An 18,627-nucleotide genomic window follows, 5' to 3' on the forward strand; every position below is an offset into this window, starting at 1 on the left:
GAAGTTCTGTTTCACAAACTTTGGGAATGTTGTCAGGAGGGACAAATCCTTGGAAAAGGACATCATACTTGGAAGGGTAGAAGGACAGCACAAGAGAGGGAGACCCTACAGGAAATAGATTGACACAGTAACTGGGGTAAACAGATGTGCCAGAGATAGTAAAAATGGCTCAGGATAGGACAAGGTTCACAGCAATTGTGCACAGGGTTGCTACAAGTCACAGGTGGCTTGACGGCACATAACAAATTTTAATTTATAAATGTTCTTCCTCATGTACATTGGAAACAACCAGTGAACTGTTGGAATAACTTGTGATACATGCATACACTGAAACACCAGTAAAACAAGGTAGCTCTTATGATCTCTAAAATATGTGCTGTTCAGTCACTTGCAACTCATAGTGACCCCATCTATGAACAACAGCTCTGAACCCTGCTCTATCCAGTGCGAAACTTACCGTCTCAGACACACCTACCTCCATTTACCCCAATCACTGAATCAATCCATCTCATCAAGGATCTTCCTCTCCTGTGCTGTCCCTCCACCCTCCCAAGCATGATGTCCTTCTCCAAGGACTGGTCCCTCCTTGCAACATGTCCAAAGAATGTCAGACGGAGCTTCCAAATCCTTGCCTCCAAGGAGCAGCTGGTGTCACCTCCAGGAAGAATCTGTTAGCTTGACGGTCCATGTGGAAAAAGAAGTGTGCAGGCTAACATTTCAGAGTTTCTGTGAATCATAATTGACTTTAACAGCAGTGGGTTTAGTTTTGGTATTTATGTGTATGTAGTGATACAGATATGGCAAATAGTAGCAGGTTTTGGAGCAATGGTGAAAAGTTCACCATTTCATGTAATTGCTTGACACACATGCTACCTATTGAAAATACCCTATTATAGACAGCTTCTCTGTTGGGTGCCATCGAGTTGGTTGCGACTCATAGTGACCCTTTGTACAACAGCCCTAAATCCTTTTCTATCCTTGCCAATCTGTGTCCGACACACCTATCCCCATTACCCCAGTGATGGAAGCAATCCATCTCATTGAGTGTCTTCCTTTTCTGCTCCGTCCCTCCATCTTCAAAGAATGACAGCCCTCTCCAAGGACTGGTCCTGCCTTGCAACATGTCCAAAGTATGTCAGAGCTTCAGAATCCGTGCCTCCTAGGATCAGCCTGGTTTCACCCTCTCTAGGATGAACTTGTTTATTCTCCTAGCAGAATATGGTATATTCAATACTCTTCTCCAGTACCAAAGCTCAATGGCATCAACTCTCCTTCTATCATCCCTAGTGAAGCATAGCCAATAATGGCAAAGACCTGTATCAGGCACACCTTAGTCTCCAGACTGACATCGTTTCTCCTCAGTACCTTGGAGAAGTCTGACAGCCAACTTTCCCAATTCAATTTGATAAATGCAAGGCAATTACTACAGTAGATCTCTACTAGTGTAATGTGGGAATGCAGAGAATTTGATTGTTAGGAGAAAATGAGTAATTTAAAAGTATTTCAAGAAGCACTAGCATTTTCAGTCATTGCTGTCAAATTTTCCCCCAATACTTTCTCCTTAAGATGATAAAGAGGGCAGTCTTACCAGTAGGCCAAGTACTTGTAAGTGAACCATTTTCCAGGTGGCAAGGAAAAACCTACTCCCTCTTAGGAAGATACTGAGGTCCCTAGATCTGGCCTAGTAGGAAAGGAGTTACACTACCAACTCAAAGGGAGGTGGCTAAAATCCACCATCTGCTCTGAGGGAGATGTGCCATCTCTAAGTTACAGCTCTGAAAACTCACTGGAGGTTTAGCTGAGTCCTAACCCAATGGCACACAAGGTCCCTAAATGGTGCCAATGGCTTGTTAAATATTAAACAGGTCAGCAAAAGAGGGAATGACAGTGGTTTCAACATGGCCACAAATTTTAAGATGCCATTTCCTTCTATTGTACACGGGTTACTATGTGTGTCTGCACTGGCACAAAAGTACCTAACAACAAACTTAAAAGCTGTTGGTTCAAAATCCAGAGGTGCCATGGAAGAACAGTCTGGTGATGTGCTACCATACAGATTACAGCCTATAGAGTCTATCTCCTCTAGAAAGTGTCATCTCAAGCTAGAACTGACTTTATGGCAATCCATTTGGGTTTTTTTGGTTAGGAAGGTATAGTAATGGAAAATTTGGCAGTATTGGTTGATAGCTACAATAACTAGATTGTAAGTGAAAAACAATTGTAAAAAACCCATGCATACAAATGTAAAAAGAGCCACAGGCATATATGCTTTATATGTATCTTTAAGAAGCTGTACTGCTAACTCAAATCCACTACTGGTTGCATGGGAGAAAGATGGGCAGTCTGATATACAGCTTCTGAAAATCTGAAGGGTTATATATGAGTTGATGACAATGATTGTATAGCAATTAAAAATGTTGTCTTCCTTGATGAGATTGAATTAAAATGGTCGTTAGGAGGCCACTAATTCTAGACCTACCTGGTAAACAAGCACATCCTCAATAGCTGATGGTGGACAGACAGCACAGGCGAGGAGGACCCAGATGAGATAGATTGATACAGTAACTGGGGTGATGGGAGTTGTTTGGTGTGTTGGAATTAGTGAGACCGGCTCAGGGCAGGGAGTGGTTCAGAGCTGCTGCACATAGGGTCACTATACATCGTGGGCAACTCAATGGTCTGACAGGTTTGGAAGCAGGAGTAGCATCCACTTCCTAAACAACACGCCTCCGGAAGCGATAACTTTGATAAATGTTGACAGTTGTAGAGGGGCTTCACTTTTTGTTCATAGGGTCGCTATGAGTCCTGCTGGACATGAAGGCAATCAACAACATTTAAACAACAATCTGTGCCACTGACATTAAAACCAGTATACTCATGCCCCGCCCAATTGCCATGGAGTTAGAACTAACTTATAAATGATTCTCCACTGGGCAGTTCTCTTAAGCTGTAAATGACATGAGATTGATTGTCCATCATTCTCTTGTGGAGCTGCTGGTGGATGTGAACTGTTAAGAGAGGCATACACTATTTATATGTACTATTTTAATAATAATTCTGAAAAAGCAATATGGGCCATTTACGTATTGAGTCATAAGGTATTCTATTCCTAATACTAACTCAGCAATTGCTTTTAGCAATTTGATATTTATCTTGAAATTATGGAACAGATCCAAAAGTTTATTTAAACAGGAATTAATTTAAATATCATCTGTAATAGTAAAAAACCCTAGGTAAACAGTTCAATCGTTTTATCAACATGATGCATCGGTACAACTCTGACAATAGTTCTGAACAAAGAAATATTTTGTTAATACAAATATGTTCAAAGTCTATACAAAGATCTAATATATAAAAATTTTATGTAAAAGAAATACAGGTATTTAACACGTTGCCGCAAATGACGGCAAATATGTTTCTAAGCATGATCGTAAATTTTAAAAGGCCGCGGTAACGTGTTAAATGAGCATTGAATAATTATTGGTTTTGTAATTTCAAGAAAAAAAGTAAGTTTTTAAGGAATTCAATCAAGACAACCCAGATTTATTTGTTGGTCTGGTCCTGAGTGGTTCTAGGTGTTTTGTTGCCAACTTTAGTAAGCAGGCAAAGACTGCAGTGGTTCAGATACATTTTTTAAATTTTATTGATGCAGCAAATTATGCTTAAAAAGGGAGCTATTCTCTTTTTCTTCTCATACACATTTTGGATGTCACATATAGACGGTGAATTTTCTTGTGTCTTTTTTCTTTAATAACATTTCTATTCACACCTGAGGATAAAAATGTAAAGTGAGAAGGATAAGCACAGACCTTAAAACAAGAACCCTAGAGATTTTTTCCTAGCATAACGTCATTTTACAGATGCAGGAAACCCCCCAACTGATGCTAAGAAAGAAAACAGATGTAGAGCAAATACAGTTTAGAGAGGAGGACAAAGAGAAAGTGAATTAGTGTGGTGGAGGGAGAAAGGGCAGTGAAAATGGCAAGTATAATACAAACATGTGGATGACCAGACAGGATGAAGGCTGACTAGGAAGGTGGCAAGTGACCACTAGATAAGCTCTACAGAGTAATGAGTTTCTTACATGGTCCTGTACAGCTGTCCTGGTATTTAACCACCCACTCAAGATACAGGCCTAAATCTCAGACTTTTGCTCTGTACCCTCTTTCAAGCTTACGATTAATACCAAACCATATTTTCATCTATTAATTTAGGAAGTATGTTTTAAAAGTAGGAAAACTAGCATTTCAAAGGCTTTTTCTGGACCCTGTATAAGGTTTGTGAGAAATTTTATTATGCTGGAGTTTTTCCTCTATTGAGTTTATAATTAAATACCAATTATGAATTTTCAATGAAAAATTATTAGTTAAAATAAGATGAAAAACCAATTACCTTCATATAGTTTGATGAAAGATGTTATGTGGTTCATCCTACCTGTAATAAGTTTTACAGCACCCTCATTTTACTAGGATAGCTCAGTCAGCATGATGCTGGACACAGCTGTTCTGTGCTTAGAGGCTATGAGTTATGTTTTACATGCTTCAATGATTATCAGTCTAAAGAGAATAGTGCTTGTATAAGTTGATTCTGCTTTCAGCATTGAACAAACCTAATTTTCAAAAGTTCAACTTGTACCCAGTTAAACAGTACCTCAGTTACTGCCGCACAATGTAAACGTCAATCTTTTTCTTTTAATTACTGTATATGTAGCAATTTACATCATATTCCACTCATCAAAATAAAGTATGACTAAATTAAGGAATTTAGCATTACCCTTCTTTTCCCTTAGAACTCAACACCTTACAGCAAATCATAACAAATATATCTCATTTTACTTGATATGTTTATGTAATGGCATATTAAGTTGGACTTTTAGAAAATAATTTTCATTTTCTTACTACTTATAAAATGTTTATACCAAATTCTAAATGACCTTAAATTAGTATCTGATACCAAACCTTTCAGTTTTAGGCTGTATCAAATTTCTCTTCCCTCTCAATTATCCAAACTTCACTAAACAATAATTGGAGTTTATTTCAAACAAACATAAAAAACCAAATCTGTATTGGGAATATATTTCCTATAGAAAAATAATGCTATCAGGAAAATTCTGAAGAAATGTGTTTTAAAAGTGCCAGAACTTAGAAGATAAATATGTGGAATATAGTAAAAGCTTAAAACCCAAGATTCTTAACAAGTGAAAATGTTTATCCTCAGTATTTAAGAATCATTTCATCACACATCAACATATTACAACTAAGCATTTATTATACTGTTTAACATAAGCAACTGCAGTGACATTTCAGAAGCTCTATCTCCTTTTAAAATGCAATATATGCTCAGAATCTAAACAGTATTTTAAAATATACAATCTCTCCAAAAGAAAATATCCAACTAAAGATACATACCTTTTAATGTACGTAAAATGTTACAGGATATTAAAGTCATCATGGGATTTTTCACAGCATAATGTACAGAAATTTGCAAACTTCCTGTACAAAAGTGATCTTTACTCTTGAGCAAGTCGTTCAATAACACGTCGGTAATCTTCCACAAGTTCCTGAAAGCTTTCTTCTAGCTGTTCGTGTTGCATACTTATTTCTATTTGGTTCATCTGATTTGTTAGTTCTTCTGGCCTCAGGCACTTTCTCATCTTGGCAAGATCTCTCTGCTTTTTCTAAGGAATAAACACAATTATTTGTCAGACTCAGAAAGCAGAAATACTTCTCTGTATTCTTGTAATTTTAGTCTCTAATGTTTGGGGGCTGGGCAAAATGAATATGCCCAAGTCTAGTCTAGACTTAAGGTTAACTGTGATATGAAATCTCAAGGTATTAACAAAAGACCTAACATTTTCATCAGCTAAAAGTAACTATAAATGTGACCAAGAGCCCACTCCAAAAGATAATAAAGAAACCCTAAGCCAGTACAGATACTCAAACAGAAATTTACTTAAAAATGTTACCAACTGACAAAAACAACTGAAATTAAATACTACTATTAATTTTTTGAAGTACCATTATGCTTATTACTGGGTTTCCTTATACAAAACTCAAGCTCACTACCATTAAGTCAGTTTCCACTCATAGAGATCTCCACTGAGTTTCTGAGGCTGTAAAGACTATAAGGGGAGGAGAATGCCCATTGTTTTCCCAACGAGCAGCTGGTAGATTAAAACTTTGGGAGATGTTGGAATAGCAGTACAACTTGCTACGAACTCTCATCCTGTTGTATTTTGTGGACCACATAATAATTTTAACATAAACTGTTGGAAATGTTTCAGAAAAATGGGGAGAAATAAAAAGTTTAAAAAAACCATCAAAAACAATCACTGCCATGGACTTTAGATTAAGTATTCTACATTATACAAAGTTACTTTCTTATTAGAGCAGTAAATGAGCTAGTTTCATAGAGGAGAAAGCGCATTTATTAACTCATAAGGTAACTAATATTATTTTCAGATAGAGAGAAAAAAGAATGTAGTTCAATAATTGCTGTTCTAGAACAAAGATTCCAAACCTAACGTTAAATGGCTTCTATAAAAAAAAAAAAAAATAGCCTCCCCCTCAAAATACAGTGCAACTCTAAAAACAGTATCTTACCCCCATTCTAAATATTAGTGAATGTTTCTTGGAAAAGTTTCTAATAAATTTGGAATATTAGACAAATATATCATGATTAAAAATTCCAAACTAAGCTACAGTGACAAATATTTCTAATAAAATGAAGTAGTGGAGAAATGTCTTTATTAAAACAAACTGACAATGAAAGAAATTAGGTAGATGCTAAGTTTAAACCAAAGGGCTAAGTAAATGAGGCAGCTATTATCTATAATCACAAAATGAAAATTAACTTCATTAGTAAAAAGACCCTCCAAAAGTCATGTTTCTCAGATTTGAGTGTGCATACAAGTCACTTGGGGACCTTATTAAAATGCAAATTCGGATTCCAAAAATCGATGGTGTCCTGAGCATCTAAATTTTGAATTGGTAAGGTCAATAGAGTAAAATTAAGAGTGTTATTAATGCCAGTATAACTTTTTATTTTTATCTGACTACAATGTGATTAATTCCAAAAAACAATCCCATCTTCTTGCCTAGTGTCCCCAGGAGAGCTTCCAAGTCTATAGCCTTTTTATGCCACACACTACTACCTCTATGTTATAGCTGTTAGGTCATGCTGGAACCGACTCATAGCTGACCCTTCAGTAGGTTTTCAGAGGCTGTAAACCGCATAAGAATTGACTGCAATTTATCTTTTTCCTGTGGAGCAGTTCATGGATTCAAATAGCATGCCTCTGAGTTGGCAGTGTAACTCTTTATCACTAATGTACCCATTATTTCTATAGTCTCCATTTCTATTTGCTGCTAATCAAGTCTCCCTTGCCTTGTGAAGTATGGAGCTCAAGTTCTTAAATAAGAATTTAAAGATAATGGTATCAAGGCATATGAATTTCAAAGCCTTCTCAAAAGGTATCTTTGAAAACATGCAAAATTTAATGTACATGTGTATTCTGTTCAGTTCCTCATAGTGGAGGCAAAATGAGAGGTAAAAACTTGGGTTTTATGGTCCATAAGACCCGAAGGTTTGAAACAGGCTGGTTTTGAGAGTACATTGTTGTTGTTGTGTACGGCTGAGTTGGAACCAATCCACTGCTGACCCTCCAGCACATTTTCAGAGGAGTTAATCACACTGGAGATTGCCCATTTTCCCCCGGGGAGCAGCTGAGGCCACGAACTGTAATCCTTTGGGATGGTAGCACAGCTTCTTGCCACTAGGCTACCAGAGCTCCCTAATTTTCAGAGTATATTTCCTCATAATATATCTTTCTTAGGACAATTGTATGGATCAAATAAAATATAATCAGCACTTGTACTGAAGAAAGGAGGTTATAAAACATACTGTAATCTGAAGAGGGCTTACTTATGAGTCTCACATCTATAGTCTGTGAAGTAAGAAACAACACAACCATTTCCCGTTTCCAAAGACATAACCAGACAGTCATGTTTTTCATGGTCACATGAACGTCCTGGCTGACGAGCATACACAATGCGGAGAAGAGAAGCAAGATCCAGGTTCTTCTTAACGGGATATGTTCCAAAGTCATAGTTCGAGTCCTAACAGTGATGATGAAGCACAGCTTCATTGGCAAATTAGCAATTACTGATGATCACAGTGGGGAAAATTGTCGTCAATCTCATGGACAGGTTAAACAAGTGTGGCATTATCATCCCCAGATTTGATATGCAACTCAAATTCCTTCTCTAGAGACGTAATACAAAGTGCAAATAAAATGCCTCAATGGACTAAAAAGGAAAAAAAAAGTAGGCAAGAATACAAAGATTCAGATTCTTAAAATTCCTACCTTATATGGGCTAATTAACCTTCTTTTAATATCCAGTCTATAGCTTCTGTATTGTTCGGCATCCCCCATGTCAGTTACCAATAGTCGAAGAATTTCATAAACCCGTCTTGCATGTTGCTGATAAACAAAAAATGGGTGAAAATTTGCCAAGTAAGTAGTAGTGACACCATAAAAAATGACACTGTATATTAATTATGGGTCAGGAATTTTGCTACTAGAGGAAAAGCAGTAAAGACAGTCATAGTCCTCAAGAAATTAGTGGTCACGTGAATAATGAAATTACAGTGTCATGGTCAATTTAATAATTAAAATAGTCATAGAGGGGGGAAATAATTAGGAGAAGATTCTTGGGAGAATAAAGGCAAGGGAGTGTGCTATTCTTAAAAAAAAAAAAAGTAGGGCTTTCTCTGTGTATGTAAAACAGAACAGCTTGGCAACACTAAAGCACAAAATGAAGCAAAGAGTAGGAGTTAAAGAGCTGAAAAGGTCCAAGTAATAAATGTGGAAGTCAGCACAGTACACAAGTCTGAGTTCTAAGTAAAGCATTCTTCCAATTACAAGGAAATGATTAAAGAAAAAGTGAAGGAGATCAATTAGGAAGCTAAGGTATGATTGATGAAAATATGAACTGAGGCAAGCCAACTAAGAATACTAAAGGGGCAATGATTCTAGAAATAGATGCACTCATACTTTCTTCTATCAAATGAAAGTTGAGTTTTCACAGTACAGAAATTATTTAGGACACAAAAGAACATAAATCAGAAGAATTTTAAGTGATACTAATATTTAGGTAAGGACAGAGATAAACATCATAAGAGGCATTCAAGAGAATCAGGAGATTTTTTTTAACAATGAAGGAAAACTAATAATCCTTATGTTTTCTATGGAATTATTTCACTTATTTGAGACATATACATATTTATAGGCATACATGTATGTGAATACATACATGTATATTTATATGAGAGCTGTTGTAGCATAGTATGTAGGAAGCTGTGCTGCTGTTAATTCAATGGTCACACTTTTGTAGCAGTTGAAATCCACCAGGAGCTCCATGGAAGAAAAATGGGCAGTCTCTCTCATATGATTTATAGTTTCAGAAATTATTTGGAGGGCCAGCTCTGATGAAAGTCAGTTCTGACTCAAATACAATGAGGAGAAAATGTGAAGAGAATATTTAAACTGTGGTAGGGACACTCAAGCCAAAAAATAAAAGGGGAGTAGATGGCCTCACAGAGGATTAATACCTATAAAAGGACACAAAAGAAAGACTCTAGGATAGCTGGAAAATAGGAAAAGGTTCAGGAAAACCACAGCATTTAGAGAAGTGACGGGAAGCTGAGGTTAATGATGTAAAATAAGGTCCAGGCTAAGAAGGGTACTGAGTGACAGATTAAGAAACATGAACTGGTTTAAAAAAACACACACACCACCGTTTTTTTTAAAAAAAGCTCATTCCTTTCATGTTTTCTCTTAAGAAATGAGTTATTAAAAGAATTCTCATTAACATAGGTTTAATACAGTCTAGAAATAGAAACTGCTTCTAAAATATATACACTTTTATTCAGTCAAATCACTGAAGTGTTTTAATTTAATGTAGAAGATGGAATGCTGCAGATGGCCAGAAAAGATGTGTTTGGAGCTCAAGAAGATTAAATGGTGTTCTGAAATCTTCTAGCTAGAATAAACAGAACAAGGCAAAATAGTAGAATGAGGAAAAAACCAACCAGCCAAACAAAATAACCACCCACCCAAAGAATAAAGAATCTTTAAGAATAGTTATATAGAAGGGGCACATGCAGAAGAGTAGAAGCCAATGAAAGGTCACAGAAATGCAGTGGGAAAACCAAGGAATACAGTGCCTTAAATTGGGAGTGGTCAACAATAGCTATGCTAGTCCTTACTTGCCATCTAATGTACCTTCTCAATCCAAGTTGCTCCCATTTTTAAATGCCATCCCTCATGTAAGGATTTTCTGATTTCCATGTTTACAAAAATAGAATGAACTATTTCCTCAAAATACTCATTCTTTTTTCTGTACTCATCTTAATACAACACATATGACAGAAAACCATGTTAAGTTTTTTATTCCAACCCCTCTCTCATTAGTATTTTCTCCAGTGGTATAACTAACTTACCAACTCAGATACATTAAAAAAACACTCAAAAAACCAAATCCCAACAAAAACCATTTCTCTTGTGCGTGTTACAATTACTGTATGTTGCTGTTGTATTGAGAAAGAGAGAATAAGCAAATCATACTAAGCTCCAGAATAAGTGGTGGGAGTCACATTTAAACCCAAACTGGCTTCAGAGCCTGTGTATTATTAACCACTTAGGTATTCTTAGTGCATCTAGAGTATCTTAAGCAATATACTTAAAACAGGAAACAAACAAAAGACAATAAAAATACCCTACAGAATAAAAATACCTTATTGATTTTGAACTTCTTTTGTGCCTCTACTGCCATATCTTCATTAAATCCCTGCATTAACTTTTCCCGAGAAAAACAAGGCAAACCTTGACAAAGCTTCACCAGCACAAAGTCTCTTAATTTCACGTAACTTTTAGATGGATCTTCAGCTAAAGAAATAGAAAACATTTCCCTTAGTCAATCTAATTTTTTCATAATTTCAAATTATACATACACACACACACACTCTCTAAACAGGCAACTGTACACAAAATAGAGCTGTTACTTTAGTCAAAATTTAAGTTTTCATTTATGTTTAATGTTATTTGTTACCATTAGGGCTTCATCTCTCAACATTCTTTGACTGGTATGTTATCACATGCATTTTAGTTTAAATTTCAATTAGAAATTATAAATGTGAGATTCAAGTTTGGATGAGCAATTCAAGAAGCAAGTATTTTCTGACAGCTAAGGATTAACAGAAGAACAGTTAAGAAAAAATGAGTTTGTCTTGTGGTTCTGGGTTGTTTGGTTTTTTTTTTTTATTAGGCTGTGCAGGGGGAGTGGGACATTAACCATGGAGTTGTATAATCTGATAGAGGGGAGAGGGAAATTGGAAGATTCTCCTCTGAAAACAATGTATTCAAATTTTGTAAATAAATTAGTATTAAAAAAAGACAATTCTAGCGAGCTCTGATGGCCTGGTGACAAGAAGCTGTGCTGTAATTTTGAAGGTGTGCAGTTTGAATCCACCAGATGCTCCTCTGGAGAAGGAGAAATCTCCTGTGCAGTCAGATCCAATTTGATGGTACACAACAATAAAAATAAAATAAAAATGATGTAAAAAAAAATTCTAATATAAGAAATAATTATAGGAAATGTAAATATATTACATACTCTCATAAAAAAATGATCCAACTGGCGAGCTCTGGTGGCCTAGTGGCAAGAACCTGCACTGCAAGCCCAGAGGTGCGTGGTTCAAATCCACCAGATGCTCTGCTGAAGAAGGAGGGACAATCTCCTCCTGTAACAGTCAGATCCGATTTGACGGTACACACATAACAAATAAAAAAAAAAATTTAAAAAAAAAGGATCCAATTATATACTGTCTTTTATAACAGGCAGAGGGCAAAGAATGCAAATAGTATACATACAGAATTAACTACATCAGGCAAAATCAGAGTTTTAAACAAGTGCCTTTTCTAATGACCAAAAAGTTAATTAATCAGAAAGATATCACAATTATAAATATATAAGCAACTAATGACAGCTCTTAAATGCAAAAGAGCAAACACTAAAATAATTAAAAGGAGAAATAGACAACTAAAAAAATAGTGCAAACCAATGTTTACTGCTGCTTTGTTCACAATAGCAGAGTTGGAAACAACTCAAGTGCCCATCAACAAACAAATGGATAGAGAAGCTGTGGTATATTCACACAATGGAATATTATACAAAATGGGTGACCGAGGACATTATGTTGAGTGAAATATCTCAGTCACAATAAGACAAATACTGTTATATGCCTCTGTTTAAAATAGGACTGAAAGGGGGGTTGGGGGAAAAATAAGAAAAGAGGAGATAAATAATATACATGGCATTGAAACAGATGAGGGAGAGTACTGTATAAAAGGAATATATCATCAGGTATTATTAGTATGACAAGAATACAGAATAAGAGTTGCATAGTAAAATGGTTCAGGTGCGGGGACGACTGTATAACAATGAAAGAACTTTATTCCCAAAGAAAAAGTGAACTGGGAGTGGAGGGGAGGAAGGGGCCACGGCAGGAGGGCAGGGAGGAAAATGTGCCACAATGACTGAATGGAAATCCAAGTTCTTTATAAACTTAAAATAAAATCTCAATTAAAGAAAAAACCAAACCCCAAAACAAAACACCCAAGCCAAAATAAATAAATAAAGTTAAAAAATAGTTAGGAATATTAATACTTGCAATTAAAAGACGACGACGACAGAAAATCAGACTTGAATATTACTGACCAACTTGACTTGAACAGTCCAACAATGAGAGAAAAAATTTCTTTTTAAACATGGGACACTTTCCAGGGTAGATTATATGCTAGAACAAGGGACAGCAAACCATAGCTTGTGGGTAAATCTGGCCCACAGCTTGTTCTTATATGGCCTTTGGCCTAAAAACGGCTGTTATATTTTAAAAGAGTAATAAAAGGAACAAAACAGTAAGAATATGCAGCATAGACTATATATGAATTATAATTAATAAATTATTAATTTTTATGAATTACTATTAGTCCTTTGAAGAAAAATTTGCTAGCTTCTAAACTAGGCTATAAAAGATACCTACATAAAAAGATTAAATCCTACAAAGTACATTCTCTAACAATGGGATTAATTTAGATATCAAGAGTGACTACTACTAACAGGGATGAGGAAATTCTGTAGAAACAGCTGCACTGCAATCCCAAAAGGCATGCAGTTCGAATCTATCAGCTGCTCTGCTGAAGAAGAATGGGCAATCTCCTTCCAGGTGCCTCTTAAAACCTGGAGGGTCAGCTCTGAATTGGTTCTGACCTGACAGTATACAACTCATATTTGGCTTGATGATGGCAGCAAAACTGCAGTTAATAAATGATCTGTGCATCTAAAATGGATGAATTTTTATGATCTGTAGTTTATATCCTAATGAATACGTTTTAGCAAAAAAATCTAAATGACAAATTCCTAAGTACTTCCTTTAAAATTTTTTCTTTTAAGTATTAACAGATAAAGCACATCTTATCCAACATCAGTTTTCTAGGTCCAATTTTTCTAAATTGGTTTGGAGAAAAAAACAACATTGCTAACAGATTTAAATAAAATTTTATACTAATAAAAGCATAAGTAACTTATGGTATCACTGTAGCTAAGAAAAAAAGGCTTATTAAAAAAGGCAGCTATAGCTGAGAAAAACTGAAAAATGTGTCATTCTCATGTGAGATTCTCATAAACAAAAAAAACCCCCTCTTTACTTTTCAATAAGCCTTTGTTAAACTTAGTATTAGATATTGTCAAGTTAGCTCCAACTGATATTTTATTTGCAACTCAATATAAGGTACTAAGTCACCATTCAATCTTTCAGCTCTTCAATCATGAGTAACAGTATCAGTCAGAAAATGAACTTGTAATGATATGTTAATAACATGTGTCATCCTGCTTATTGTTTGTTACAAAATTATATCTGAATGAATGGAAATCCAAAATTTCTGTAAATGCTCATTAAAATTATTTTTAAAAATATTAAAAAAAGAATAAACTTTAAAAAAAGCAAAACCAAAAAATTGTATCTGAATATAACTCTATAGTAATATGCAAGGTCAAATGGAGGTTTCCCTCTCAAGTTAAATAGCTAACATAAATGCTCCTCAACTGTTTCATTTCTATTCCTAAACACATTTTCATGTTATTATTTGTGTGTGTGTATACTGTCAAATCAGATCTGACTGGTATAGGAGGAGAGTGCCCCTCCTTCTCCAGCAGAGCATCTGGTGGATTTGAACTGCATACCTCTGGGGTTGCAGTGCAGCTTCTTGCCACTGGGCTACCAGAACTCCCTGCTAAATACATTTTTACACATCCAGAGAAAACAAATGGATTCTATTTAAGTCACAGAACTGAGATGCATTCAAATGTCACTTAAAAAGACTGAAATCCTCAAAAAATATAAAGTTTTACATTTTCTTTTTCAAATAGAGTGCTAAAAGAAAATAGGTAGTAATTATATCACAAACACTTATTCATCTGTAATAAGATATTACACAAGACATCAACAGTTTTAATTATTATTATATCTGGTTATAGGGAACTCTGGTGGCCTAGTCCGTAGGAACTATTCTACACCTCTGTGGTGGTTCAAATTTATCAGTGGCTCCTCAGGAAACCCAATGGAGGGTCTGCTATGAGTCAGTTCCAACTCCACAGTAGTACTTTGCTTATATTTGATGATAGGTCAAGGAAGCAAAAGTCTGTATCAACATAAGCAACTTACATGGAAGGGGCTTTCTGGAAAAACCTTGTTAAATTCAGAAGTAATTTTTGGGTATGTTTAGCCATTTTTCTTTAAAGACAGCAGAATGCAACAAATATAACCCAACTAAAACTTAATTTACTGTCACCAAGTCAATTCAGACTCACAGAAAACCTATAGGACAGAATAAAACTGCCCCACATGGCTTCCAAGGTGATCTTCAGGAAGAAAGACTGTGACATATTTCTCCCGTGGAATGGCTAGTGAGTTTAAACTATTAATCTCCGATTGGCAGCAAAGCATTTTAGCTACTGTACAACCGGGACTTTACAAGGAATTGTTAATAACTCTTCATTGAGATTTAATAAGTAATTTTTTTTTAAATTTTATTAATGAACATGTACAGAGATTTTGGATTTCCATTCATCCATTGTTGCACTTTTCTCCCTGCCCAGCCCTCCCCCCCAGATCACTCCTCTCTTTAAAAAGTAAAATTCTTTCATTGGTATACAATCCCCCTGCACCCCTCCCACCACCCCAAGTACACTCCTCTATGCAACCTTAATTCTGGACTCTTGTGATAACCATAATAATATATTGCTTTTAAATTATTCTCTCCCTCATCTGTTTTAATGTAGTATACATAATTTATCCAGTTTTTCTCAGTCTTACCCAACCCTGAGGTCAGTCCCATTCTACAACAGTGGCACTATGCAGTATTTGTATTTTTGTAACTGAGATATTTCACTAAGCATAATGTCCTTCAGGGTCACCCATTTTGAATAATACTGCATGAGTTCCTTGTTTTTTAATGCAGTGTAGTATTCCACTGTGTGACTATACCACAGCTTCTCTATCCATTTGTTTGTTGATGGGCACTTGGGTTGTTTCCAACTCCTTGTTATTGTGAACAAAGCTGCAATAAACATGGGTAAGCATCTATTTGCTTGGATGGCGGTTATGGTCTCTTTAGGGTATATTCCCAGTAGTGGAAATGCTGGGTCAAATGGTATCTCTATTTACAACTTTGAGAAAGCGCCACACCACTTTCCACAGTGGTTGCACCATTTTACACTTCCACCAACAGTAAATAAGGGTTCCAGCTTCTCTACAACCTCGCCAGCATTTGTTGCTTGCTGTTCTGTTAAACTGCTATTCTGACTGGAGTGAGATGATATCTTATAGTTGTTTTGATTTGCATCTCTCTTAGAGCTAGGGATTTTGAACATTTCTTCATGTGCTTGTTAGCCATATGAGTGTCTTCTTCCGTGACGTGTCTGTTCATATCCTGTGCCCATTTTTCATTTGGATTATTTACCTTTATCTTGTTGTGAGAAATAAAATTCTTAATTGGTGCTCTAAGTATCAAGAACTTTATTGGCCGGCGTGGATGGAGAAGTTATTCATAGAAAAAAACCTCTGCTGACAAATTACACATTAGAATAGACAAAGATGTGAACTCATAAAATTTCTAGGTTAAAATCACTAAAAAGTTCCATCATGTAGCACCAAATCCAAGCTCTAAAAATAAACAGAAGCCAATTTTCAGTTCTATTAAAGAAAGAGACAAAGTGTATGCTGTTTCTATTATTTTACAAATCACCAAGATAGGAAAGATGTCACTTAATTTATATAGTATTTTAGAAAACTGAATTTTATTAACACTTTTCAAGTTTCAAACCCATTTAACAGTAGTAGAAAAATCAGATGAAAAGGTAATTCAACTTTATAAATCTCTCTCCACACCTTTAGCTTTTGTTTGCTGTCTTTGGTCAATTTGTTGTTTGCTGAGGTGAGATGGTGTCTACTTTTTTTACTTATTTGTATCTTTTTTTTTTTTTCAGAGTCAATCCAGCTCGGTTTTATTGTGATAAGTACTGCATTTATATACACAGGAAAACAGGACAAGGTGGGCTTACAGACGTGGGACAGGTGGATAGGTTAGGAGAACCTCAGCCTCATGCAGACTACTCCCAGCTCAACTGTATTTGTATCTTTCTAATATGAAATCAAGGGGGAATTGGTGGCCTAGTGGCAAAAAGCTGCACTGCAATTCCAAAGGCATGCACGTCAAATTCACCAGCTGCTCCATTGAAAAAGGATGGGCAGTCTTCTCCTGTGAGATTAAATGCATCTGAAAACCTGCCTGTGGGTCAGCTATGGATCAGTTCTGACTCAACAGTATGCAACAATATGAGAGGGAGCTCTGGTGGCCTAATTTAAGAAACTGCACTACAATCCCAAAGGCATGTGGTTTAACTCCACCAGGCACTTGTCAGAGGATGGGCAATTGCCTCTTATACAATTTGCTGCCTCTGAAAACCTACTAGAGGCTCAATAATGAGCTGGTTTGACTTGATGGCATACAGCGGTAACAACAAACAAGGAACTCCCTTTTTTAAAAAAACCTGTATTTTTCTTTTTGGCTTATTAGTCTTAGAGTACAGTAACTTTATTTAAGCTGTTGTTGATTGCAGTCAAGTTGAGTATGACTTGTAGTGACTAAGCAAAAGACCTAATGACTTCTTTTGACTATCTTCGTTTCTCCGATACATAGTTTCCAGAGGCATGTGGTTTAGGAAGTGGATGCCATTCCTACTTCCAAACCTGTTTTACAACTGGGAGCTCCACCAAACACTGTCCACATTGGGAAACCATCATGGCATTTGACACCCCAATGGCACAAGGTTCAGCAACACAGTAAGCCTAGATGACCTCAGTATAGCAAACTGACAAAGAATGATGTACAAAGTAAAAACGTTCCTCCAAAATGTAACCGCAGTGGTTAAGTGCTGTTAAGTAGAATATGACTCACAGCAACCCTATGAACAAAACACCTGGACTCTGTTCTATAATTAACATCATTTCTAGTACTGGATTAAGGCTGCAGCTGGCCTGGAGGCTTCTGTGGAACAGTTCCACTCTAGAAGCTGGGTTTCTCACGTCCTGATGAGGGTCACATAAGGAAGGTTTTTGGTTGTGTTTATTAATTTGGGATGAACATTCTTTAAGTGGTACAGCAATTGTTTGTCTATCGGCTGTACTGAAGTAACTTGGAGTTGCTGTGATGCTCAACACAATGCCACAGTTTTGTCAACTATCATAATGGTTACTCATCATGGACAATGTTTGGAGAAACTTCCAGATTGATTCAGGTTTGGAAGCAGAAGTGGCATCAACTTCCTAAACCAGATACCTCTGGAAATTCTATGCACATAAGAGAAACTGTGTTAATTGTAGAACAGAGTTCAGGTTATTTAACCTAGGCTTGTAAAAAACCAAGATTCCATAGCACTGAAAAGCAACAACAAAGGAAATTTATGATTATTTAAGTGTTGTGTACCATAGAGTTGGAACTGTCCCATAGCTGACCTTCCAGCGGGTTTTCTGAGGCAGTAAATCGCACAGGAGGAAGATGCCCATCTTTTTCCCTTGCAGCAGTGGTGGATTTGAACCATGTGCCTTCAGGACTACAGTACAGCTTCTTAAATCAACCAGTAAAGAAAGACATTTCCTCAAGTTTCCCCATACCTGTAATATCAAGAACTGAAGGAGAATTCATGTAGTATCTATGCACTGTTTCAAGAAGTTGAGCACCATGGCCTTGACCTTGAAATGGAGTCAGTATAAGCATCTGACTAAAATAAAAAAAAAAAAAGAAAATTAAATTATGACAAAATGGTAACTTTTAAAGGTATAAATCACTTAAGTGCAATGGGAAATATGTTTTTTTGGGTTTTAAAAAAAAAAATCTTCAAGAAATCCAAAATCTACTAAGGTACTCAAAACAGGTTTAATCTTCCATACTGTCTCTCAAAGAGAACAATGACATAAATCAGTACATAGCCAGTGAATAATGGTGAT

At 36.1% G+C, this 18,627-nt stretch overlaps 1 protein-coding gene across 1 annotated transcript in view; it reads right to left on the reverse strand.

Moving 5' to 3' along the window:
• Positions 1-5,253: 5,253 nt before the first annotated feature.
• HAT1 (histone acetyltransferase 1) overlaps positions 5,254-18,627 on the reverse strand; it is a 53,965-nt gene continuing 40,591 nt past the window's right edge. Inside the window, exons 8-11 of the mRNA XM_006878837.1 lie at positions 18,295-18,401; positions 10,797-10,948; positions 8,366-8,482; positions 5,254-5,677 (exon numbers count right to left, since the gene is read on the reverse strand). Of these exons, the coding sequence (XP_006878899.1) occupies positions 5,510-5,677; positions 8,366-8,482; positions 10,797-10,948; positions 18,295-18,401 (544 nt within the window). The 3' untranslated portion in view covers positions 5,254-5,509. The remainder of the gene's footprint in view (positions 5,678-8,365; positions 8,483-10,796; positions 10,949-18,294; positions 18,402-18,627) is intronic.

Source organism: Elephantulus edwardii, unplaced genomic scaffold, assembly GCF_000299155.1.
Source record: "Elephantulus edwardii isolate Elephantulus edwardi_28Jun2011 unplaced genomic scaffold, EleEdw1.0 scaffold00001, whole genome shotgun sequence".
Taxonomy (NCBI): domain Eukaryota; kingdom Metazoa; phylum Chordata; class Mammalia; order Macroscelidea; family Macroscelididae; genus Elephantulus; species Elephantulus edwardii.